This window comes from Ostrea edulis, chromosome 3, assembly GCF_947568905.1.
Source record: "Ostrea edulis chromosome 3, xbOstEdul1.1, whole genome shotgun sequence".
Taxonomy (NCBI): Eukaryota; Metazoa; Mollusca; class Bivalvia; order Ostreida; family Ostreidae; genus Ostrea; species Ostrea edulis.
The window spans coordinates 97,683,150-97,704,046 of NC_079166.1; the positions used below are offsets into that span (position 1 = coordinate 97,683,150).

The window sequence follows — 20,897 nt, forward strand, 5'->3', positions numbered from 1 at the left end:
TCCATAAGAATGGGTGTATATATATTTATATATGTATATATGCATCAGTGTGTATAAGTAGCGCTTTAGGAGCATAACAAAACTTCCTTTCCAGGGAAGTCGTTGTGGCCGAATGGACTTACGCACTGGTTTGACAATCTTGCTAGACGGTGGGTGCCGTACGTCGCTGGTTCGACCCCGGGCTGGGGCAAAAATTTTCAGTACCTAGTTGTGATTATTTAGTGCTTTATATATATATATATATATATATATATATATATATATATATACATACATATATTTATATAGTAAAAGCTAATTCTAGCAACTTTATAATTCCAAGAAAGATAGAAAGATAGCTATTACCTCTGATATGAACTAAATTGTTAGTGATTATCAATTTTTAGCAATCTCAACACCCTCACTAATAATGCCAAAATTAAATCCTTGCTAAAATTTCTGCTTATTTTAGTATTGTGTTTCAACATTAAGAGCGATATAAAAAAGAAATAGTTATATTGATTTTAGTTGTGAAAGATGAAATTTATTTGATGAAATATGAAAGGTGCAGTGAGTTTGAACAATGAAATGTTGATGCTGTGTTTAATTGTTTATGCATAGGACCATCCCTAATGATAATTTGTAGGGCACCGGAGCCAAACAGAGGACTTCTGACTGCAGTTGTCATAGGCTTGACCTCTGAGTGATCAATTTCAACAATTTTCAATTCATTCTCAAATGCCACAGGGCCATATATTTTTTTTTTACCAGTTTTGGTTCATATCATCTATAAATAATTTTCATTTTGACATCACTGGTTCCCTGCTCGGAACAAAAGATCATATAATCATTTAAATATCCTTTTGTGTACCTCCAGATCTAGCCTACCAATTTTCTTTAAAATCTACGTTGAGGTTTTTGCTAAAATTGTAAACTTTATTACCCAATGATTGGGATTATAATTAGTAAGAAAAATGTTTAACCTTTCCAATTACTCTTAAAGATAAATTTACCACACAGACTAAGTGTGTTAGAATTACTGCTAAAGTTAGAACTACCACACAGACAAAGTGTGTCAGAATTACTGCTAAAGTTAGATCCACCACACAGACTAAGTGTGTTAGAATTACTGCTAAAGTTAGAACTACCACACAGACTAAGTGTGTTAGAATTACTGCTAAAGTTAGAACTATCACACAGACTAAGTGTGTTAGAATTACTGATATAAAGTTAGATCTACCACACAGACTAAGTGTGTTAGAATTACTGCTAAAGTTAGAACTATCACACAGACTTAGTGTGTTAGAATTACTGCTAAAGTTAGAACTATCACACAGACTTAGTGTGTTAGAATTACTGCTAAAGTTAGATCTACCACACAGACTAAGTGTGTTAAAATTACTGCTAAAGTTAGATCTACCACACCGACTGTGTTAGAATTACTGCTTAAGTTAGATTCACCACACAGACTAAGTGTGTTAGATTTACTGATAAAGTTAGAACTATCACACAGACTAAGTGTGTTAGAATTATTTCTAAAGTTAGATCTACCACACCGACTAACTGTGTTAGAATTACTGCTAAAGTTAGATCTACCACACAGACTAACTGTGTTGAATTACTGCTAAAGTTAGAACTACCACACAGACTAAGTGTGTTATAATTACTGCTAAAGTTAGAACTACCACACAGACTAAGTGTGTTAGAATTACTGCTAAAGTTAGAACTACCACACAGACTAACTGTGTTAGAATTACTGCTTAAGTTAGATCTACCACACAGACTAAGTGTGTTAGAATTACTGCTAAAGTTAGATCTACCACACAGACTAACTGTGTTAGAATTACTGCTAAAGTTAGAACTACCACACAGACTAAGTGTGTTACTGGATTACTGCTAAAGTTAGAACTACCACACAGACTAAGTGTGTTAGAATTACTGCTAAAGTTAGAACTACCACACAGACTAAGTGTGTTACTGGATTACTGCTAAAGTTAGAACTACCACACAGACTAAGTGTGCTAGAATTACTGATAAAGTTAGATCCACCACACAGACTAAGTGTGTTAGAATTACTGATAAAGTTAGATCTACCACACAGACTAAGTGTGTTAGAATTACTGCTAAAGTTAGATCTACCATGCAAGTGTTTTAGAATTACTGCTAAAGTTAGAACTACCACACAGACTAAGTGTGTTAGAATTACTGCTAAAGTTAGAACTACCACACAGACTAAGTGTGTTAGAATTACTGCTAAAGTTAGATCTACCACACAGACTAAGTGTGTTAAAATTACTGCTAAAGTTAGAACTATCACACAGACTAAGTGTGTTAGAATTACTGCTAAAGTTAGATCTACCACACCGACTAAGTGTGTTAGAATTACTGCTAAAGTTAGAACTATCACACAGACTAAGTGTGTTAGAATTATTGCTAAAGTTAGATCCACCACACAGACTGTGTTAGAATTACTGCTAAAGTTAGATCTACCACACAGACTAACTGTGTTGAATTACTGCTAAAGTTAGATCTACCACACAGACTAAGTGTGTTAGAATTACTCGTAAAGTTAGATCTACCACACAGACTAAGTGTGTTAGAATTACTGCTAAAGTTAGATCTACCACACAGACTAAGTGTGTTAGAATTACTGCTAAAGTTAGATCTACCACACAGACTAAGTGTGTTCGAATTACTGCTAAAGTTAGAACTACCACACAGACTTAGTGTGTTAGAATTACTGCTAAAGTTAGAACTACCACACAGACTAAGTGTGTTAGAATTACTGATATAAAGTTAGAACTACCACACAGACTAAGTGTGTTAGAACTACCACACAGACTAAGTGTGTTAGAATTACTGATATAAAGTTAGATCTACCACACAGACTAAGTGTGTTAGAATTACTGCTAAAGTTAGAACTACCACACAGAGTAAGTGTGTTAGAATTACTGCTAAAGTTAGATCTACCACACAGACTAAGTGTGTTAAAATTACTGCTAAAGTTAGATCTACCACACCGACTGTGTTAGAATTACTGCTTAAGTTAGATCCACCACACAGACTAAGTGTGTTAGAATTACTGCTAAAGTTAGAACCACCACACAGACTAAGTGTGTTAGAATTACTGCTAAAGTTAGATCTACCACACAGACTAAGTGTGTTAGAATTACTACTAAAGTTAGAACTACCACACAAACTAAGTGTGTTAAAATTACTGCTTAAGTTAGATCCACCACACAGACTAAGTGTGATGTTGTCAGACCGGGCTCAGCTACTTTAGCATCTATGTGAAATTAGAGTTAATTTGAAGAAAAAACAACAACAAAATCAATCAGAATGATTACAAATACTGCATTTGTATACGCTCATCAAAGATGGGACATATTATGGTATGGCGTCTTCCGTCCGTCCGTCTGTCTGTCCGGACCTTGTGGGCAGGATACAGACCGATTCCCATCAGCTCCAGGATTTTACATCTTGGTACATTTGATCACCATGATGAGAGGAAGATGTTTATTGTTTTTGAAGGTCAGATGTCAAATGTCAAGGTTGTAGTATCACTTAGTAGGAAAACCTAGTAGTAAAACCTTGTGGGCAGGATACAAACCCAACCGTAAGCTTCAGAATATTGCAACTTGATACATTTGATCACCATGACAAGAGGAAGATGCCTATTGGTATTGCAAGGTTATAGGTCAAAGGTCAAGGTCGCAGTATCACTTATTTGTCAGTTAATGTGTCAACTGCTGATCTGCAGATTGTGGGTTCCAGTCCAGCAAGGGTTTTAAATTTTTTTTTCAGATTGCTTTCTACTATACTGCATTTTTTGACCAAATAGAGTAAAGAAAGTTTTGAATTTCAAAATAATGTTGTACATATCCTCTGCTTTTTCATCCATATCATATTTTTCTGATGTAGCACTACTCTTTAAATGAACACTAGCTGTTATAATGAATGATATTCAAACTTTAAATTTCATTCTCCTGATGGAACGTCAATACCATGATGTCTTTATCAGCAAAACAGAACAGAATTGTTTTAATAAGTCACTGTCAGATTTCCGTTCTAGATTTATTGAAATTTCACATAGTATTTATTCTACAGTACAGAACAGAATTGTTTTAATAAGTCACTGTCAGATTTCCGTTCTAGATTTATTGAAATTTCACGTAGTGTTTTATTCATCATCACAAGCCATGGCTGAAAGGTACGCTCCTCTTCCCTTTCACCCGTGGCTCTCTGCATGACAATTTCTTCATTTCTCATACAGGAATCAATTAGAGTCTTTCCACTTTTCATTGCAATAGATTGATTAATTGTGTATTGTTTAAGGTTATGGGTGTCTGGGTAGCGCAGAGGTAGTGCTTTCGCTTCTCACCGCTGCAACCCGAGTTCGATCCCCGTGATAGTCAGTGGTTGTATGTAAGAGAGTATGGCGGTCGCCTGCTCGGACACGTGGGTTTCCTCAGGGTACTCCGGTTTCCTCCCACATAAATGACCCCTAGCGCAAACATCCGTGCATCAAAAGCACCCCATTGGAAATAAGCTACATTTATTTATTTTATTTTAACGTCCCTCTTGAGAATATTTCACTCATATGGAGACATCACCACTGCCGGTGAAGGGCTGTAAAATTTAGGCCTTTGAGTAGAGAGGGATCTTTATTGTGTTGTGCCACACGTGTTGTGACACGGGGCCTCGGTTTTTGCGATCTCATCTGAAGGACCACCCCATTTAGTCGCCTCTTACAAGAAGCAAGGGGTACTGCAGAGGACCTATTCTAGACCTGATCCTGATGGGACTCATTGCAATAGAAAAGAATTACGGTTTGCTATTGTCACGAGACATGTAGTATATATATATATATATATATATATATATATATATATATATATATATATAAAAGCACTGAAAAGGCCACGACACTGTTGGTTATTTAAAACTCAAATTTTCGACGCAACCCGCGTCTTTATCAAGAGACATAAATTACATAAACAAATAACACACAAAAACGACAAGTAGGGTGTTGTTGGGTTTTTGTGCTTTTATATATATATATATATATATATATATATATATACATTACATGACTACAATTAACAAAAGGAGATATCCAGTACAGAGATTTTTTAGGGTCTGCAGTGGGCCGAAATAAGGCCCATGCATTCACAAGTGAAAAAGTAGGTATTATTTTCCCCAATTTTTGCTTCGACAAATCAAAGGTTTAGGGTAAATCCCTGTTAAGTAATACAATAAGGATCATGAGGAGAACTACATATTTTCACATTTTTAGAAGGTCAACATTATACCTCAGAATGTTTACTACAGGATGTGCTTTTGTGCAATGTTTTTGGATGTGAGGCCAAAATAAAAATATTGTTTGTTTCCCCTCGCCCGACCGAGTCTGAAAATTCACACCGACCCATAAGTTTTTATTACGCCATTCTGGTGAAGTTTTTTCTTTAATTTTAAGAAAATTTCAAGGTCGTTTCTGGTGCAGATCAGTATTTTATAATGACAAAAATTTTCTATATCTTCTTTGGTTTCGATCCAAAATTAAAAAATAATAATACGAATACAGGAGGTGTTCTGGTCCGAAATCTAGAAATTTCGCCGCCTCCAGCTGGAGGCGGCATTCTCTGGCTGATTTCAAATACTTACAAGCCGAATTCAATTTTAAGCTCATAACTAATCAATAAAACGATTCTTCTTGTACTTACTAATATCGATTTTATGGGTTCTTTCATCACATAAACAGTCTCTTGAAAACATTTCATCAAACTGTTGAGCTTTGTTTTGAGTCACGAGACTCGTTTGCTCAAATGGCAGTGAAAATTCGGTTGACTACAATTGTTGGCTTCTGTTTAATATCGAATTTTGGATTGATATTTTCTTTTAATCGATATAAGTACAAGAATCATGATTGTTTTATTGATTAGTTACAAGTGAGTTTAACATTGAATTCGGCTCGCAATTCGGACTAGTGATCTGCAAGATCGAGATGGAGAAATGTTGTCTATACGAGGAGCGAGGAAACAAGAGAATTCGGGGCATCCAGTGTGCAAGTTGTGTTCTTCAGTAGGGGAAAGTGTTGATATTTCGGACGGATGCGATATTTTTGACAGTCAATCAGAAGCATTCTCAATTTAACTTATTTCTGAACTAATGCTATATTTACAAACTGGAAAACACCTAATTATATGCACATGTGTAACTCAGCTCTGATTGGTTGATGTCAGCATCCATTTTGTTTGATCGGCAAAATCAAGTCCCGTTGAAACGTTTTCTGGTAAACTAGATCTACCGATATCATTTAAAAATATAATCAAAATCACTATCATATATAAATTAAGATAATGTGCAAAAAACAAAAGCATAAAATGTCAGTGAACCATAAATAAAAGATAGCAACCGAGTTTACCAATTTTATAACACCATGTGTCCAAAACTAACACCATTGTCCATAGTTGCAACATCCTCCCTAACTTTATTTAAGTGTTAGTATGTGGCATAAATAGCAGAGAAAATTCTGATGAAACCCAATGTTCGTCGAATCAACCAATATGTATACATGTAGTCCAATGCCTAAGTTTAGTGGTTAGATAATGAACATTTCCAAAATACGTGAAGTACTGTCCAAAATATCGACACCTTCCCTAATTGCAAAACGTGGCAATCAAAGCAGAATTTACGCGAGAACTGACTATACGAGTTTGATGAGGAAACATGGATGATGTGCTTCACGACGTTTGGTATCGGGCATTGTTAATGGTTATGGGAATTTCATAATAAATAAAATTCTGCTAGCTAAAAAAAAAACTTTTTACCTACCTACCGACCTTCCTCTGAAATTTAGGGTCGGGAGAGGGGAAACAAACATATTTTTAAATGTGGCCTGATTGTAATTTATTTTTCATGTTGGTTCAGAGGAAAAGCAAGAAGTAGAAAAATTTTGTAGTAGGAATTCAGACGTGATGTATCGTTCTAAGCAGAGCAAGATGGCAGATGATAAGAAGCAGGAAATAGGTAAGATACTGTTGCTTCTTGTCAGGAGCATTTATCATACTTCATATTGTTTCTTCTTGTCAGGAGCATTTATCATACTTCATACTGTTGCTTCTTGTCAGGAGCATTTATCATACTTCATACTGTTTCTTCTTGTCAGGAGCATTTATCATACTTCATACTGTTGCTTCTTGTCAGGAGCATTTATCATACTTCATACTGTTTCTTCTTGTCAGGAGCATTTATCATACTTCATACTGTTTCTTCTTGTCAGGAGCATTTATCATACTTCATACTGTTGCTTCTTGTCAGGAGCATTTATCATACTTCATACTGTTTCTGGAGGGTCGAGTGCTACTGATATAGACATGAAGACTCGTCCATGTCTTACAGGATGTGATTTTGTGCAATGTTTTTGGACATGATCATATTTTAATTTTCATGTAGATTCAGAGAAAAGGCAAGAAGAAAAATTGGTTCATAGGGGAGCAGAAAGGAGGTGTTCTATGCGCATTAACAAGATGGTGGAGAGGGAGCATGAAATAGGCAAGATACTTTGAATTTGCTTCTTGAAATGGACAGGAAGGCAGCCTATTTGTCAGACAAGCAATTAAGTTATCTAATTATGTAATTTGTTATGTAGACAATAATGATTAAGCTATCTAATTATGTTATTTGTTAAGGGGATAGTAATAATTAAGTTATATAATTATGTAATTTGTTATGGGGATAATAATAATTAAGTTATATAATTATGTAATTTGTTATGGGGATGGTAATAATTAAGTTATATAATTATGTAATTTGTTATGGGGATAGTAATAATTAAGTTATATAATTATGTAATTTGTTACTTGGATAATATTTAAGATGTCTAATTATGTAATTTGTCATGGAGATAATAATTATTAAGTTATTAAATTATGTAATTTGTTACAGAACCCCTTTTGCCTGAAAAACTAATGGCACGGAGTAGCGAAAGATTACTACCCTTTCTTCATCGGAAAAAGAAAGTTGCAGTGACGGAAAAGGTAATTTTGATAAGAATATTAAGTTATCTAATTACGTTACCATGGCTACAGGAGTAAGCCAGGACATCTGATGTCACAAAGTAGTAAAAGTAGTAAAAAATTACGTGAAATATAAAGCAGAAAAAGAGAAGGAAAGCAGTGATTGAAAAGGTGATTTTTAGAACAATTCTAGCTTTCCTGTCACTTCATTTACCGACTGGCATACGGTCACTGTACCTCTAACTGCTGCAGTCATTTTCAGTCGATGAAAAATAATGAAGTCAAAATTTCCCATGAATGTTCAGACTTCCAACTGTTTTAAATCTCTAAGTGATAAGAAGTTATGATTAAATTTAGTCAGTTTAAGGTACACAGTGTGTTATAAGAAGATATATATATGATTATAAATCTAGTCAGTTTAAGGTACACAGTGTGTTATAAGAAGATATGATTAAAAGTAGTTAGTTTAAGGTACACAGTGTGTTATAAGAAGATATGATTAAAAGTAGTCAGTTTAAGGTACACAGTGTGTTGTAAGAAGATATGATTATAAATCTAGTCAGTTTAAGGTACACAGTGTGTTGTAATAAGATAGGATTATAAATCTAGTCAGTTTAAGGTACACAGTGTGTTATAAGAAGATAGGATTAAAAGTAGTCAGTTTAAGGTACACAGTGTGTTGTAAGAAGGTAGGATTATAAATCTAGTCAGTTTAAGGTACACAGTGTGTTATAAGAAGATAGGATTATAAATCTAGTCAGTTTAAGGTACACAGTGTGTTATAAGAAGATAGGATTATAAATCTAGTCAGTTTAAGGTACACAGTGTGTTGTAAGAAGATAGGATTAAAAGTAGTCAGTTTAAGGTACACAGTGTGTTGTAAAAAGATATGATTATAAATCTAGTCAGTTTAAGGTACACAGTGTGTTATAAGAAGATAGGATTATAAATCTAGTCAGTTTAAGGTACACAGTGTGTTATAAGAAGATATATATATGATTATAAATCTAGTCAGTTTAAGGTACACAGTGTGTTATAAGAAGATATGATTAAAAGTAGTCAGTTTAAGGTACACAGTGTGTTATAAGAAGATTGGATTATAAATCTAGTCAGTTTAAGGTACACAGTGTGTTGTAAGAAGATATGATTAGAAGTAGTCAGTTTAAGGTACACAGTGTGTTGTAAGAAGATATGATTATAAATCTAGTCAGTTTAAGGTACACAGTGTGTTATAAGAAGATAGGATTATAAATCTAGTCAGTTTAAGGTACACAGTGTGTTATAAGAAGATATATATATGATTATAAATCTAGTCAGTTTAAGGTACACAGTGTGTTATAAGAAGATATGATTAAAAGTAGTCAGTTTAAGGTACACAGTGTGTTATAAGAAGATAGGATAATAAATCTAGTCAGTTTAAGGTACACAGTGTGTTATAAGAAGATAGGATTATAAATCTAGTCAGTTTAAGGTACACAGTGTGTTATAAGAAGATAGGATTATAAATCTAGTCAGTTTAAGGTACACAGTGTGTTGTAAGAAGATATGATTAAAAGTAGTCAGTTTAAGGTACACATTGTGTTATAAGAAGATATGATTATAAATCTAGTCAGTTTAAGGTACACAGTGTGTTGTAAGAAGATATGATTATAAATCTAGTCAGTTTAAGGTACACAGTGTGTTATAAGAAGATAGGATTAAAAGTAATCAGTTTAAGGTACACAGTGTGTTATAAGAAGATAGGATTATAAATCTAGTCAGTTTAAGGTACACAGTGTGTTATAAGAAGATAGAATTAAAAGTAGTCAGTTTAAGGTACACAGTGTGTTGTAAGAAGATATGATTAAAAGTAGTCAGTTTAAGGTACACAGTGTGTTATAAGAAGATAGGATTATAAATCTAGTCAGTTTAAGGTACACAGTGTGTTATAAGAAGATAGGATTATAAATTTAGTCAGTTTAAGGTACACGGTGTGTTATAAGAAGATAGGATTATAAATTTAGTCAGTTTAAGGTACACAGTGTGTTATAAGAAGATAGGATTATAAATCTAGTCAGTTTAAGGTACACAGTGTGTTGTAAGAAGATATGATTAAAAGTAGTCAGTTTAAGGTACACAGTGTGTTATAAGAAGATTGGATTATAAATCTAGTCAGTTTAAGGTACACAGTGTGTTGTAAGAAGATATGATTATAAATCTAGTCAGTTTAAGGTACACAGTGTGTTATAAGAAGATAGGATTAAAAGTAGTCAGTTTAAGGTACACAGTGTGTTGTAAGAAGATATGATTAAAAGTAATCAGTTTAAGGTACACAGTGTGTTGTAAAAAGATATGATTATAAATCTAGTCAGTTTAAGGTACACAGTGTGTTATAAGAAGATAGGATTATAAATCTAGTCAGTTTAAGGTACACAGTGTGTTGTAAAAAGATATGATTATAAATCTAGTCAGTTTAAGGTACACATTGTGTTATAAGAAGATAGGATTATAAATCTAGTCAGTTTAAGGTACACAGTGTGTTATAAGAAGATAGGATTATAAATCTAGTCAGTTTAAGGTACACAGTGTGTTATAAGAAGATATATATATGATTATAAATCTAGTCAGTTTAAGGTACACAGTGTGTTATAAGAAGATAGGATTATAAATCTAGTCAGTTTAAGGTACACAGTGTGTTATAAGAAGATAGGATTAAAAGTAGTCAGTTTAAGGTACACAGTGTGTTGTAAAAAGATATGATAATAAATCTAGTCAGTTTAAGGTACACAGTGTGTTGTAAGAAGATATGATTAAAAGTAGTCAGTTTAAGGTACACAGTGTGTTATAAGAAGATTGGATTATAAATCTAGTCAGTTTAAGGTACACAGTGTGTTATAAGAAGATAGGATTATAAATCTAGTCAGTTTAAGGTACACAGTGTGTTATAAGAAGATAGGATTATAAATTTAGTCAGTTTAAGGTACACAGTGTGTTATAAGAAGATTGGATTATAAATCTAGTCAGTTTAAGGTACACAGTGTGTTATAAGAAGATAGGATTATAAATCTAGTCAGTTTAAGGTACACAGTGTGTTGTAAGAAGATATGATTAGAAGTAGTCAGTTTAAGGTACACAGTGTGTTGTAAGAAGATATGATTATAAATCTAGTCAGTTTAAGGTACACAGTGTGTTATAAGAAGATAGGATTATAAATCTAGTCAGTTTAAGGTACACAGTGTGTTATAAGAAGATATATATATGATTATAAATCTAGTCAGTTTAAGGTACACAGTGTGTTATAAGAAGATATGATTAAAAGTAGTCAGTTTAAGGTACACAGTGTGTTATAAGAAGATAGGATAATAAATCTAGTCAGTTTAAGGTACACAGTGTGTTATAAGAAGATAGGATTATAAATCTAGTCAGTTTAAGGTACACAGTGTGTTATAAGAAGATAGGATTATAAATCTAGTCAGTTTAAGGTACACAGTGTGTTGTAAGAAGATATGATTAAAAGTAGTCAGTTTAAGGTACACAGTGTGTTATAAGAAGATATGATTATAAATCTAGTCAGTTTAAGGTACACAGTGTGTTGTAAGAAGATATGATTATAAATCTAGTCAGTTTAAGGTACACAGTGTGTTATAAGAAGATAGGATTAAAAGTAATCAGTTTAAGGTACACAGTGTGTTTTAAGAAGATAGGATTATAAATCTAGTCAGTTTAAGGTACACAGTGTGTTATAAGAAGATAGAATTAAAAGTAGTCAGTTTAAGGTACACAGTGTGTTGTAAGAAGATATGATTAAAAGTAGTCAGTTTAAGGTACACAGTGTGTTATAAGAAGATAGGATTATAAATCTAGTCAGTTTAAGGTACACAGTGTGTTATAAGAAGATAGGATTATAAATTTAGTCAGTTTAAGGTACACGGTGTGTTATAAGAAGATAGGATTATAAATTTAGTCAGTTTAAGGTACACAGTGTGTTATAAGAAGATAGGATTATAAATCTAGTCAGTTTAAGGTACACAGTGTGTTGTAAGAAGATATGATTAAAAGTAGTCAGTTTAAGGTACACAGTGTGTTATAAGAAGATTGGATTATAAATCTAGTCAGTTTAAGGTACACAGTGTGTTGTAAGAAGATATGATTATAAATCTAGTCAGTTTAAGGTACACAGTGTGTTATAAGAAGATAGGATTAAAAGTAGTCAGTTTAAGGTACACAGTGTGTTATAAGAAGATAGGATTAAAAGTAGTCAGTTTAAGGTACACAGTGTGTTGTAAAAAGATATGATTATAAATCTAGTCAGTTTAAGGTACACAGTGTGTTGTAAGAAGATAGGATTATAAATCTAGTCAGTTTAAAGTACACAGTGTGTTGTAAGAAGATAGGATTATAAATCTAGTCAGTTTAAGGTACACAGTGTGTTGTAAGAAGATATGATTAAAAGTAGTCAGTTTAAAGTACACAGTGTGTTATAAGAAGATAGGATTATAAATCTAGTCAGTTTAAGGTACACAGTGTGTTATAAGAAGATATGATTAAAAGTAGTCAGTTTAAGGTACACAGTGTGTTGTAAGAAGATAGGATTAAAAGTAGTCAGTTTAAGGTACACAGTGTGTTGTAAGAAGATATGATTAAAAGTAGTCAGTTTAAGGTACACAGTGTGTTATAAGAAGATAGGATTATAAATCTAGTCAGTTTAAGGTACACAGTGTGTTATAAGAAGATATGATTAAAAGTAGTCAGTTTAAGGTACACAGTGTGTTGTAAGAAGATATGATTAAAAGTAGTCAGTTTAAGGTACACAGTGTGTTATAAGAAGATAGGATTATAAATCTAGTCAGTTTAAGGTACACAGTGTGTTATAAGAAGATAGGATTATAAATCTAGTCAGTTTAAGGTACACAGTGTGTTATAAGAAGATAGGATTATAAATCTAGTCAGTTTAAGGTACACAGTGTGTTATAAGAAGATAGGATTATAAATCTAGTCAGTTTAAGGTACACAGTGTGTTGTAAGAAGATATGATTAAAAGTAGTCAGTTTTAGGTACACAGTGTGTTATAAGAAGATAGGATAATAAATCTAGTCAGTTTAAGGTACACAGTGTGTTATAAGAAGATAGGATTATAAATCTAGTCAGTTTAAGGTACACAGTGTGTTGTAAGAAGATATGATTAAAAGTAGTCAGTTTAAGGTACACAGTGTGTTGTAAGAAGATAAGATTAAAAGTAGTCAGTTTAAGGTACACAGTGTGTTGTAAGAAGATATGATTAAAAGTAGTCAGTTTAAGGTACACAGTGTGTTGTAAAAAGATATGATTATAAATCTAGTCGGTTTAAGGTACACAGTGTGTTATAAGAAGATAGGATTAAAAGTAGTCAGTTTAAGGTACACAGTGTGTTGTAAGAAGATATGATTAAAAGTAGTCAGTTTAAGGTACACAGTGTGTTATAAGAAGATAGGATTCTAAATCTAGTCAGTTTAAGGTACACAGTGTGTTATAAGAAGATAGGATTATAAATCTAGTCAGTTTAAGGTACACAGTGTGTTATAAGAAGATAGGATTATAAATCTAGTCAGTTTAAGGTACACAGTGTGTTATAAGAAGATAGGATTATAAATCTAGTCAGTTTAAGGTACACAGTGTGTTGTAAGAAGATATGATTAAAAGTAGTCAGTTTTAGGTACACAGTGTGTTATAAGAAGATAGGATAATAAATCTAGTCAGTTTAAGGTACACAGTGTGTTATAAGAAGATAGGATTATAAATCTAGTCAGTTTAAGGTACACAGTGTGTTGTAAGAAGATATGATTAAAAGTAGTCAGTTTAAGGTACACAGTGTGTTGTAAGAAGATAAGATGAAAAGTAGTCAGTTTAAGGTACACAGTGTGTTGTAAGATGATATGATTAAAAGTAGTCAGTTTAAGGTACACAGTGTGTTGTAAAAAGATATGATTATAAATCTAGTCAGTTTAAGGTACACAGTGTGTTATAAGAAGATAGGATTATAAGTAGTCAGTTTAAGGTACACAGTGTGTTGTAAAAAGATATGATTATAAATCTAGTCAGTTTAAGGTACACATTGTGTTATAAGAAGATAGGATTATAAATCTAGTCAGTTTAAGGTACACAGTGTGTTATAAGAAGATAGGATTATAAATCTAGTCAGTTTAAGGTACACAGTGTGTTATAAGAAGATATATATATGATTATAAATCTAGTCAGTTTAAGGTACACAGTGTGTTATAAGAAGATAGGATTATAAATCTAGTCAGTTTAAGGTACACAGTTTGTTATAAGAAGATAAGATTAAAAGTAGTCAGTTTAAGGTACACAGTGTGTTGTAAAAAGAGATGATTATAAATCTAGTCAGTTTAAGGTACACATTGTGTTATAAGAAGATAGGATTATAAATCTAGTCAGTTTAAGGTACAAAGTGTGTTATAAGAAGATAGGATTATAAATCTAGTCAGTTTAAGGTACACAGTGTGTTATAAGAAGATATATATATGATTATAAATCTAGTCAGTTTAAGGTACACAGTGTGTTATAAGAAGATAGGATTATAAATCTAGTCAGTTTAAGGTACACAGTGTGTTATAAGAAGATAGGATTAAAAGTAGTCAGTTTAAGGTACACAGTGTGTTGTAAAAAGATATGATTATAAATCTAGTCAGTTTAAGGTACACAGTGTGTTATAAGAAGATAGGATAATAAATCTAGTCAGTTTAAGGTACACAGTGTGTTGTAAGAAGATATGATTAAAAGTAGTCAGTTTAAGGTACACAGTGTGTTATAAGAAGATAGGATTATAAATCTAGTCAGTTTAAGGTACACAGTGTGTTATAAGAAGATAGGATTATAAATCTAGTCAGTTTAAGGTACATAGTGTGTTATAAGAAGATAGGATTATAAATTTAGTTAGTTTAAGGTACACAGTGTGTTATAAGAAGATTAGATTATAAATCTAGTCAGTTTAAGGTACACAGTGTGTTATAAGAAGATATGATTAAAAGTAGTCAGTTTAAGGTACACAGTGTGTTGTAAGAAGATAGGATTAAAAGTAGTCAGTTTAAGGTACACAGTGTGTTGTAAGAAGATATGATTAAAAGTAGTCAGTTTAAGGTACACAGTGTGTTATAAGAAGATAGGATTATAAATCTAGTCAGTTTAAGGTACACAGTGTGTTATAAGAAGATATGATTAAAAGTAGTCAGTTTAAGGTACACAGTGTGTTGTAAGAAGATATGATTAAAAGTAGTCAGTTTAAGGTACACAGTGTGTTATAAGAAGATAGGATTATAAATCTAGTCAGTTTAAGGTACACAGTGTGTTATAAGAAGATAGGATAATAAATCTAGTCAGTTTAAGGTACACAGTGTGTTATAAGAAGATAGGATTATAAATCTAGTCAGTTTAAGGTACACAGTGTGTAAAAAGAAGATAGGATTATAAATTTAGTCAGTTTAAGGTACACAGTGTGTTGTAAGAAGATATGATTAAAAGTAGTCAGTTTAAGGTACACAGTGTGTTATAAGAAGATATGATTAAAAGTAGTCAGTTTAAGGTACACAGTGTGTTGTAAGATGATATGATTAAAAGTAGTCAATTTAAGGTACACAGTGTGTTGTAAGAAGATAGGATTATAAATCTAGTCAGTTTAAGGTACACAGTGTGTTATAAGAAGATATATATATGATTATAAATTTAGTCAGTTTAAGGTACACAGTGTGTTATAAGAAGATATGATTAAAAGTAGCCAGTTTAAGGTACACAGTGTGTTATAAGAAGATAGGATTATAAATCTAGTCAGTTTAAGGTACACAGTGTGTTGTAAGAAGATATGATTAAAAGTAGTCAGTTTAAGGTACACAGTGTGTTGTAAGAAGATATGATTAAAAGTAGTCAGTTTAAGGTAGAGATTGATAGGTTGATGCTAAAAAAATTAACCATTGAATTTTTTATATTTTGATATATGTTTATGATGAAGCTTCGATATAAAACATAATAAAAAATCAATGTAGGTAATCGACCTTGTTTTTGAGAAATATGGCGATTTTAACAACACCTTCTTTAGTCCTTGTAAAGCATAAAAAGTGAAGAAAAATAAGTAGAGAGCAATATACAAATAGAGCTATAACATTTTTATTGTAAAAAGGATCATAACTTGTCATATATGGTTCCAAACAACCTTTCACATAATTGTATATTACACATCAATTTCAAGTTCAGCAATCATTATTAACATGCAACAACATTACTTCAACAGAGCTACATTGGCCAATTACCTTAAAACAGTGCACAATATTTGCACACAGGGTCATACCTTTGCTTAAGCTGCAAAAAAATTACCCATCAAATTTCTTATTTTATTTCATTAAGTGGTCAGTCTATTAGTAAGTAAAATATATGAAAAAAATTATACACCATAATGGGGTTCAATATGGAACTAGCAAAAAATTCCTAACCCCACCCCCTTTTAACAAACTACACATTTTCGTAAGAAAAAGGGTTATTAAAAGATGTTGTAAACAATCCATCAAAAACAGCTTGCTGAAATTCGAAGATTCTTTGTAATACCTTTTTTAAATTAATAAATATAATACAGAAAGTATGTATTTCAAATTTTAGCTTATATTTTGTTGTAGTTCTCGTTGTTGACCTTTGTGCACTTACACTCAGAATATAGATTTATCATACGTCATCATATTTGATGATTAATATTAAGAGTTTTCTCAAATAAAAATCCCCACAAAAAATTGAAATACAATTTATATTTGTTAAAACAAATGTCTCCATTACATCCCAACCCCTTTAATATACTGCATGGTATGGAGGAGAAAGAATGAGCAGGAACATAGACGTCATGAATATGCACTCGGTGCATTGAGAAGAAAGATTCAGCCAGCAGAGATAAACTACTGACCTTTTTATAACTTAGAATGTTTAAGCATTCCCAAATTACCTCTTTGAAAATTGAACATGACAATAAGAAGGTTTCTATAAGCTATTTCAGGGGCGGATCAGGAATTGAAGTTGGGAGGGGGTGCAACTGTATGAGGCAGGGGTCTGGGGGCCGCCTTGAAAGGGGGGGGGGGGGGCGATTCCCCAGAAACTCCTGGATTTTACAGATTTTTTAGGGCTTAAAATATGTGTCCTATGTAGTCATTTTTATTATTTTCTGTCATTTTTAATAAGGTGAAATTAATAAAATAACGCAAATTTTAAGGGTTTTTGGAAAAAGTAGCCGTTCTCCCACTAAAAGTAATTCAATAAATCAAAAGATTTTGTCAGACATTTATTTCTCTGAGAGTGGAGGAAATTATGGATTCTTTTATCGTATATATTTCTCTAAACAAGAGACCACGATTTACTTTAAACTTGAAAATTTTAGGGGGGCTCGCGCCGGTTGCCCCCCACCCCACCCCACCCACTATATCCGCCAATGCATTTATGTATGTGCTCTTGCGATTGACCTTTTTGCACTCACAATGATTGCATTAATATTTAGTTATTTTTCATACATTTTTTTTTATAATAACCAGACACGATTAGAAAATGAGAAATTCAAACACATTGATTAAAGTTATAAAATTGGTATTTTATTTTCATTTAGAAATGTTTACTGATTTTGATATATCAAAAACTTAGAATAATCAACAATGACACTTCCTCTATATTTATACAATATTATTGTCTTTAAAAAAGACATGTAATACATGAGTACATGTACTTGTTTTCCATTAAATTCACACTTTAGTATGTTGCACAATATATCCATTGCTCTGGGCTCACAAATACATTATTGATTCTATCCAAGTCCCACATTTTGCAGAAGTTCTTGAATTTTCTCTGTAACCTGTGAAGTTGTGGGGTCCAGGGGATATGACATCATCAATGTAAATGAAGTACCTGTTATAAAAAATATATTCTGTATATTCAAATATTGAAAAAAAGATGAATATCTAATATACTAAGAATTGTCTTTATAAATGTCTGGTGTTAAAATGAAAAATTCTATCTTACTAAGATAGAAAATATTGTACCTTTCTTGCTGATTTTCATGGCAAATTGCTGTTGAAGTTGTTGGCTGGAAGCCCATTTCAACTTGCACTGGTCCTTAGGATGATGCTTAGAAAAAAAATCATCATAATTAATATTTGCACAGTCAGTATTAATCATTAATTATACTGTGTCAGACAGTGTCAATTTTAAAATCGTGTGTCTCAATGCATGTTTAGTGAACTTTAAAATGCTGATATATTGAAAATTACACACATAACATGTATTTTATTATGTTAATTTTTAAAATCTTGTCTGAAATCAGTATTACATATGTAACACTACATGTATGTTAAATGTGTGCAGTGCAGCAATGTGAACTCTTGCAGTAGTAGTACATCTGCATGATTGCTATTTATTTCATATTGTTATAGTTACCTTCTATTTAAACTGTACATACCCTCCCACCCCCGGGTCCTTAATGAGGTGAATAAACATCATAATTATCATATTACAATATGAGATGACAGATATGTTTTCATAAACTGCCAGTTCATTCTAATAATATCAAAACAAGTCAACTCTAGATTTATCAGACCTGTCTCCTTTACGGAGTGTGGGTCAAGAGAAGGACATCCATATCTTATTTTCATACAATACATTTATTTGCCTATGAGGGGGGCTTGTGATTTTACAAATATTTTAAATAAAGTTTTGTAGACCTACATGCTTGCATGAAACATGAAACCCCAGATTTGAGATATCTCTTAGGTCAATGAAATTTCAAGATACTAGAAGTACTATCATTTATACCAAAATAGAATTTTAGTGCAACACCCCCCCCCCCCCAAACTTGTGAGAGCCCTATTTTTTTTTCAAATCTGGCATATACATGACATCCATTTACAATTACATGCACATGTAGGAGTTATATTTTGGGCACATATGGAATACATAAATGCACAAAAAATGAAACAGCTCCAAATTGTGCGTTTATAGATGTTATTATAAAATCGCGTTGTGAAATAGCAGAGGAAAAGTGGGTTGAATACAAATTCAATTTGCCATTTTTTTCACTTACCAAACGAAATTATGATTTCGTTGTCCACGTTGAATGCATCCATCGAATTCCTCTTCTCAGAAGAAACTTTGTTTAAACTCTCAATGACTACATAAACAGTATTGAAACTCGCAGCACTTGGACACCACGATCACGCTACATCAACAACTTTGTTTACGTAGCGCAGCTATGCATGGTGGTGAATTTCGTGAGGTAAAAAGTGCCATTCTGCACGGACGAAACATTTAGTCCACTATTATTACATTGACGTATTCCTAATCTAAACTATGGCCAAATTTCTATATCTTTCGTCGAGACGACCCTCTCAATCATCGATTCAGTCACAGCAACTTGTACTTTCGGAACCCCTTTTTGTTTTTCAACTACTCTATGGCGATGTACGGAATTCCGAAAAATAATTTCACGTGAAAATACACGATTTTTACTGATCACGTGGTTGCTATCGGTCTCTACCTTAAGGTACACAGTGTGTTGAAAGAAGATATGATTAAAAGTAGTCAGTTTAAGGTACACAGTGTGTTGTAAAAAGATATGATTATAAATCTAGTCAGTTTAAGGTACACAGTGTGTTATAAGAAGATAGGATTATAAATCTAGTCAGTTTAAGGTACACAGTGTGTTGTAAAAAGATATGATTATAAATCTAGTCAGTTTAAGGTGCACAGTGTGTTGTAAGAAGATATGATTAAAAGTAGTCAGTTTAAGGTACACAGTGTGTTATAAGAAGATAGGATTAAAAGTAATCAGTTTAAGGTACACAGTGTGTTATAAGAAGATAGGATTATAAATCTAGTCAGTTTAAGGTACACAGTGTGTTATAAGAAGATAGGATTATAAATCTAGTCAGTTTAAGGTAAACAGTGTGTTATAAGAAGATAGGATTAAAAGTAGTCAGTTTAAGGTACACAGTGTGTTATAAGAAGATAGGATTATAAATCTATTCAGTTTAAGGTACACAGTGTGTTATAAGAAGATATGATTATAAATTTAGTCAGTTTAAGGTACACAGTGTGTTATAAGAAGATATGATTAAAAGTAGTCAGTTTAAAGTACACAGTGTGTTATAAGAAGATAGGATTATAAATCTAGTCAGTTTAAGGTACACAGTGTGTTATAAGAAGATATATATATGATTATAAATCTAGTCAGTTTAAGGTACACAGTGTGTTATAAGAAGATAGGATTATAAATCTAGTCAGTTTAAGGTACACAGTGTGTTATAAGAAGATAGGATTATAAATCTAGTCAGTTTAAGGTACACAGTGTGTTATAAGAAGATAGGATTAAAAGTAGTCAGTTTAAGGTATACAGTGTGTTGTAAAAAGATATGATTATAAATCTAGTCAGTTTAAGGTACACAGTGTGTTATAAGAAGATATGATTAAAAGTAGTCAGTTTAAGGTACACAGTGTGTTATAAGAAGATAGGATTATAAATCTAGTCAGTTTAAGGTACATTGTGTGTTGTAAGAAGATATGATTAAAAGTAGTCAGTTTAAGGTACACAGTGTGTTGGTGGACTAATATTGAATATGCAAGCAGGGTCAGTAAATTCCTTATTAAATCCGTGCAATAACACGATTTAACTAATAATTTTAGCAGGACTTGTGAAGTTATAACTAATTGGCAAATTTCTTAATATTTTGTGAGAACTCTGATTCAAAACATTTATAGTCATTGTGTCATATATTTTTCTCTCCTGTTCTTTTCTTTTTGTTATCTGTCATTTGTTTTGTTATTTTGACCGTATGCCAACATGGTGATGTCAATAAATAAATTCAAATTTAAAGTGCTACAAAAAAGAGTTAGGGTTAGGGTCTAGATTGATTG

General features: G+C 32.3%; 1 protein-coding gene and 1 long non-coding RNA gene across 10 annotated transcripts in view; one reads left to right on the forward strand and one right to left on the reverse strand.

Annotated features, from left to right (window-relative positions):
- The window catches only part of LOC125677683 (protein mono-ADP-ribosyltransferase PARP4-like), a 162,474-nt gene that overhangs the window by 89,515 nt on the left and 52,062 nt on the right, over nucleotides 1-20,897 (forward strand). For 4 of the 8 annotated variants that reach the window (XM_056159644.1, XM_056159645.1, XM_056159646.1 and 1 more), the window contains exons 37-39: nucleotides 6,910-7,008; nucleotides 7,435-7,533; nucleotides 7,927-8,018. In XM_056159644.1, coding sequence (XP_056015619.1) covers nucleotides 6,910-7,008; nucleotides 7,435-7,533; nucleotides 7,927-8,018 — 290 coding nt within the window. Of the gene's footprint in view, nucleotides 1-94; nucleotides 201-6,909; nucleotides 7,009-7,434; nucleotides 7,534-7,926; nucleotides 8,019-20,897 lie in introns of those variants that run through there. The other 4 variants (XM_056159648.1, XM_056159649.1, XM_056159650.1 and 1 more) reach the window with 3 other exon arrangements.
- Nucleotides 17,566-19,521, reverse strand: LOC130053073 (uncharacterized). 2 transcript variants are annotated; one of them, XR_008801533.1, is made up of 3 exons: nucleotides 19,069-19,521; nucleotides 18,032-18,116; nucleotides 17,566-17,897 (listed from the first exon to the last, which is right to left on the reverse strand). It is a non-coding gene; the product is annotated as an uncharacterized LOC130053073 (long non-coding RNA). The 2 variants fall into 2 exon arrangements; XR_008801532.1 differs by lacking the exon at nucleotides 19,069-19,521 and having other exon boundaries at nucleotides 18,032-18,633.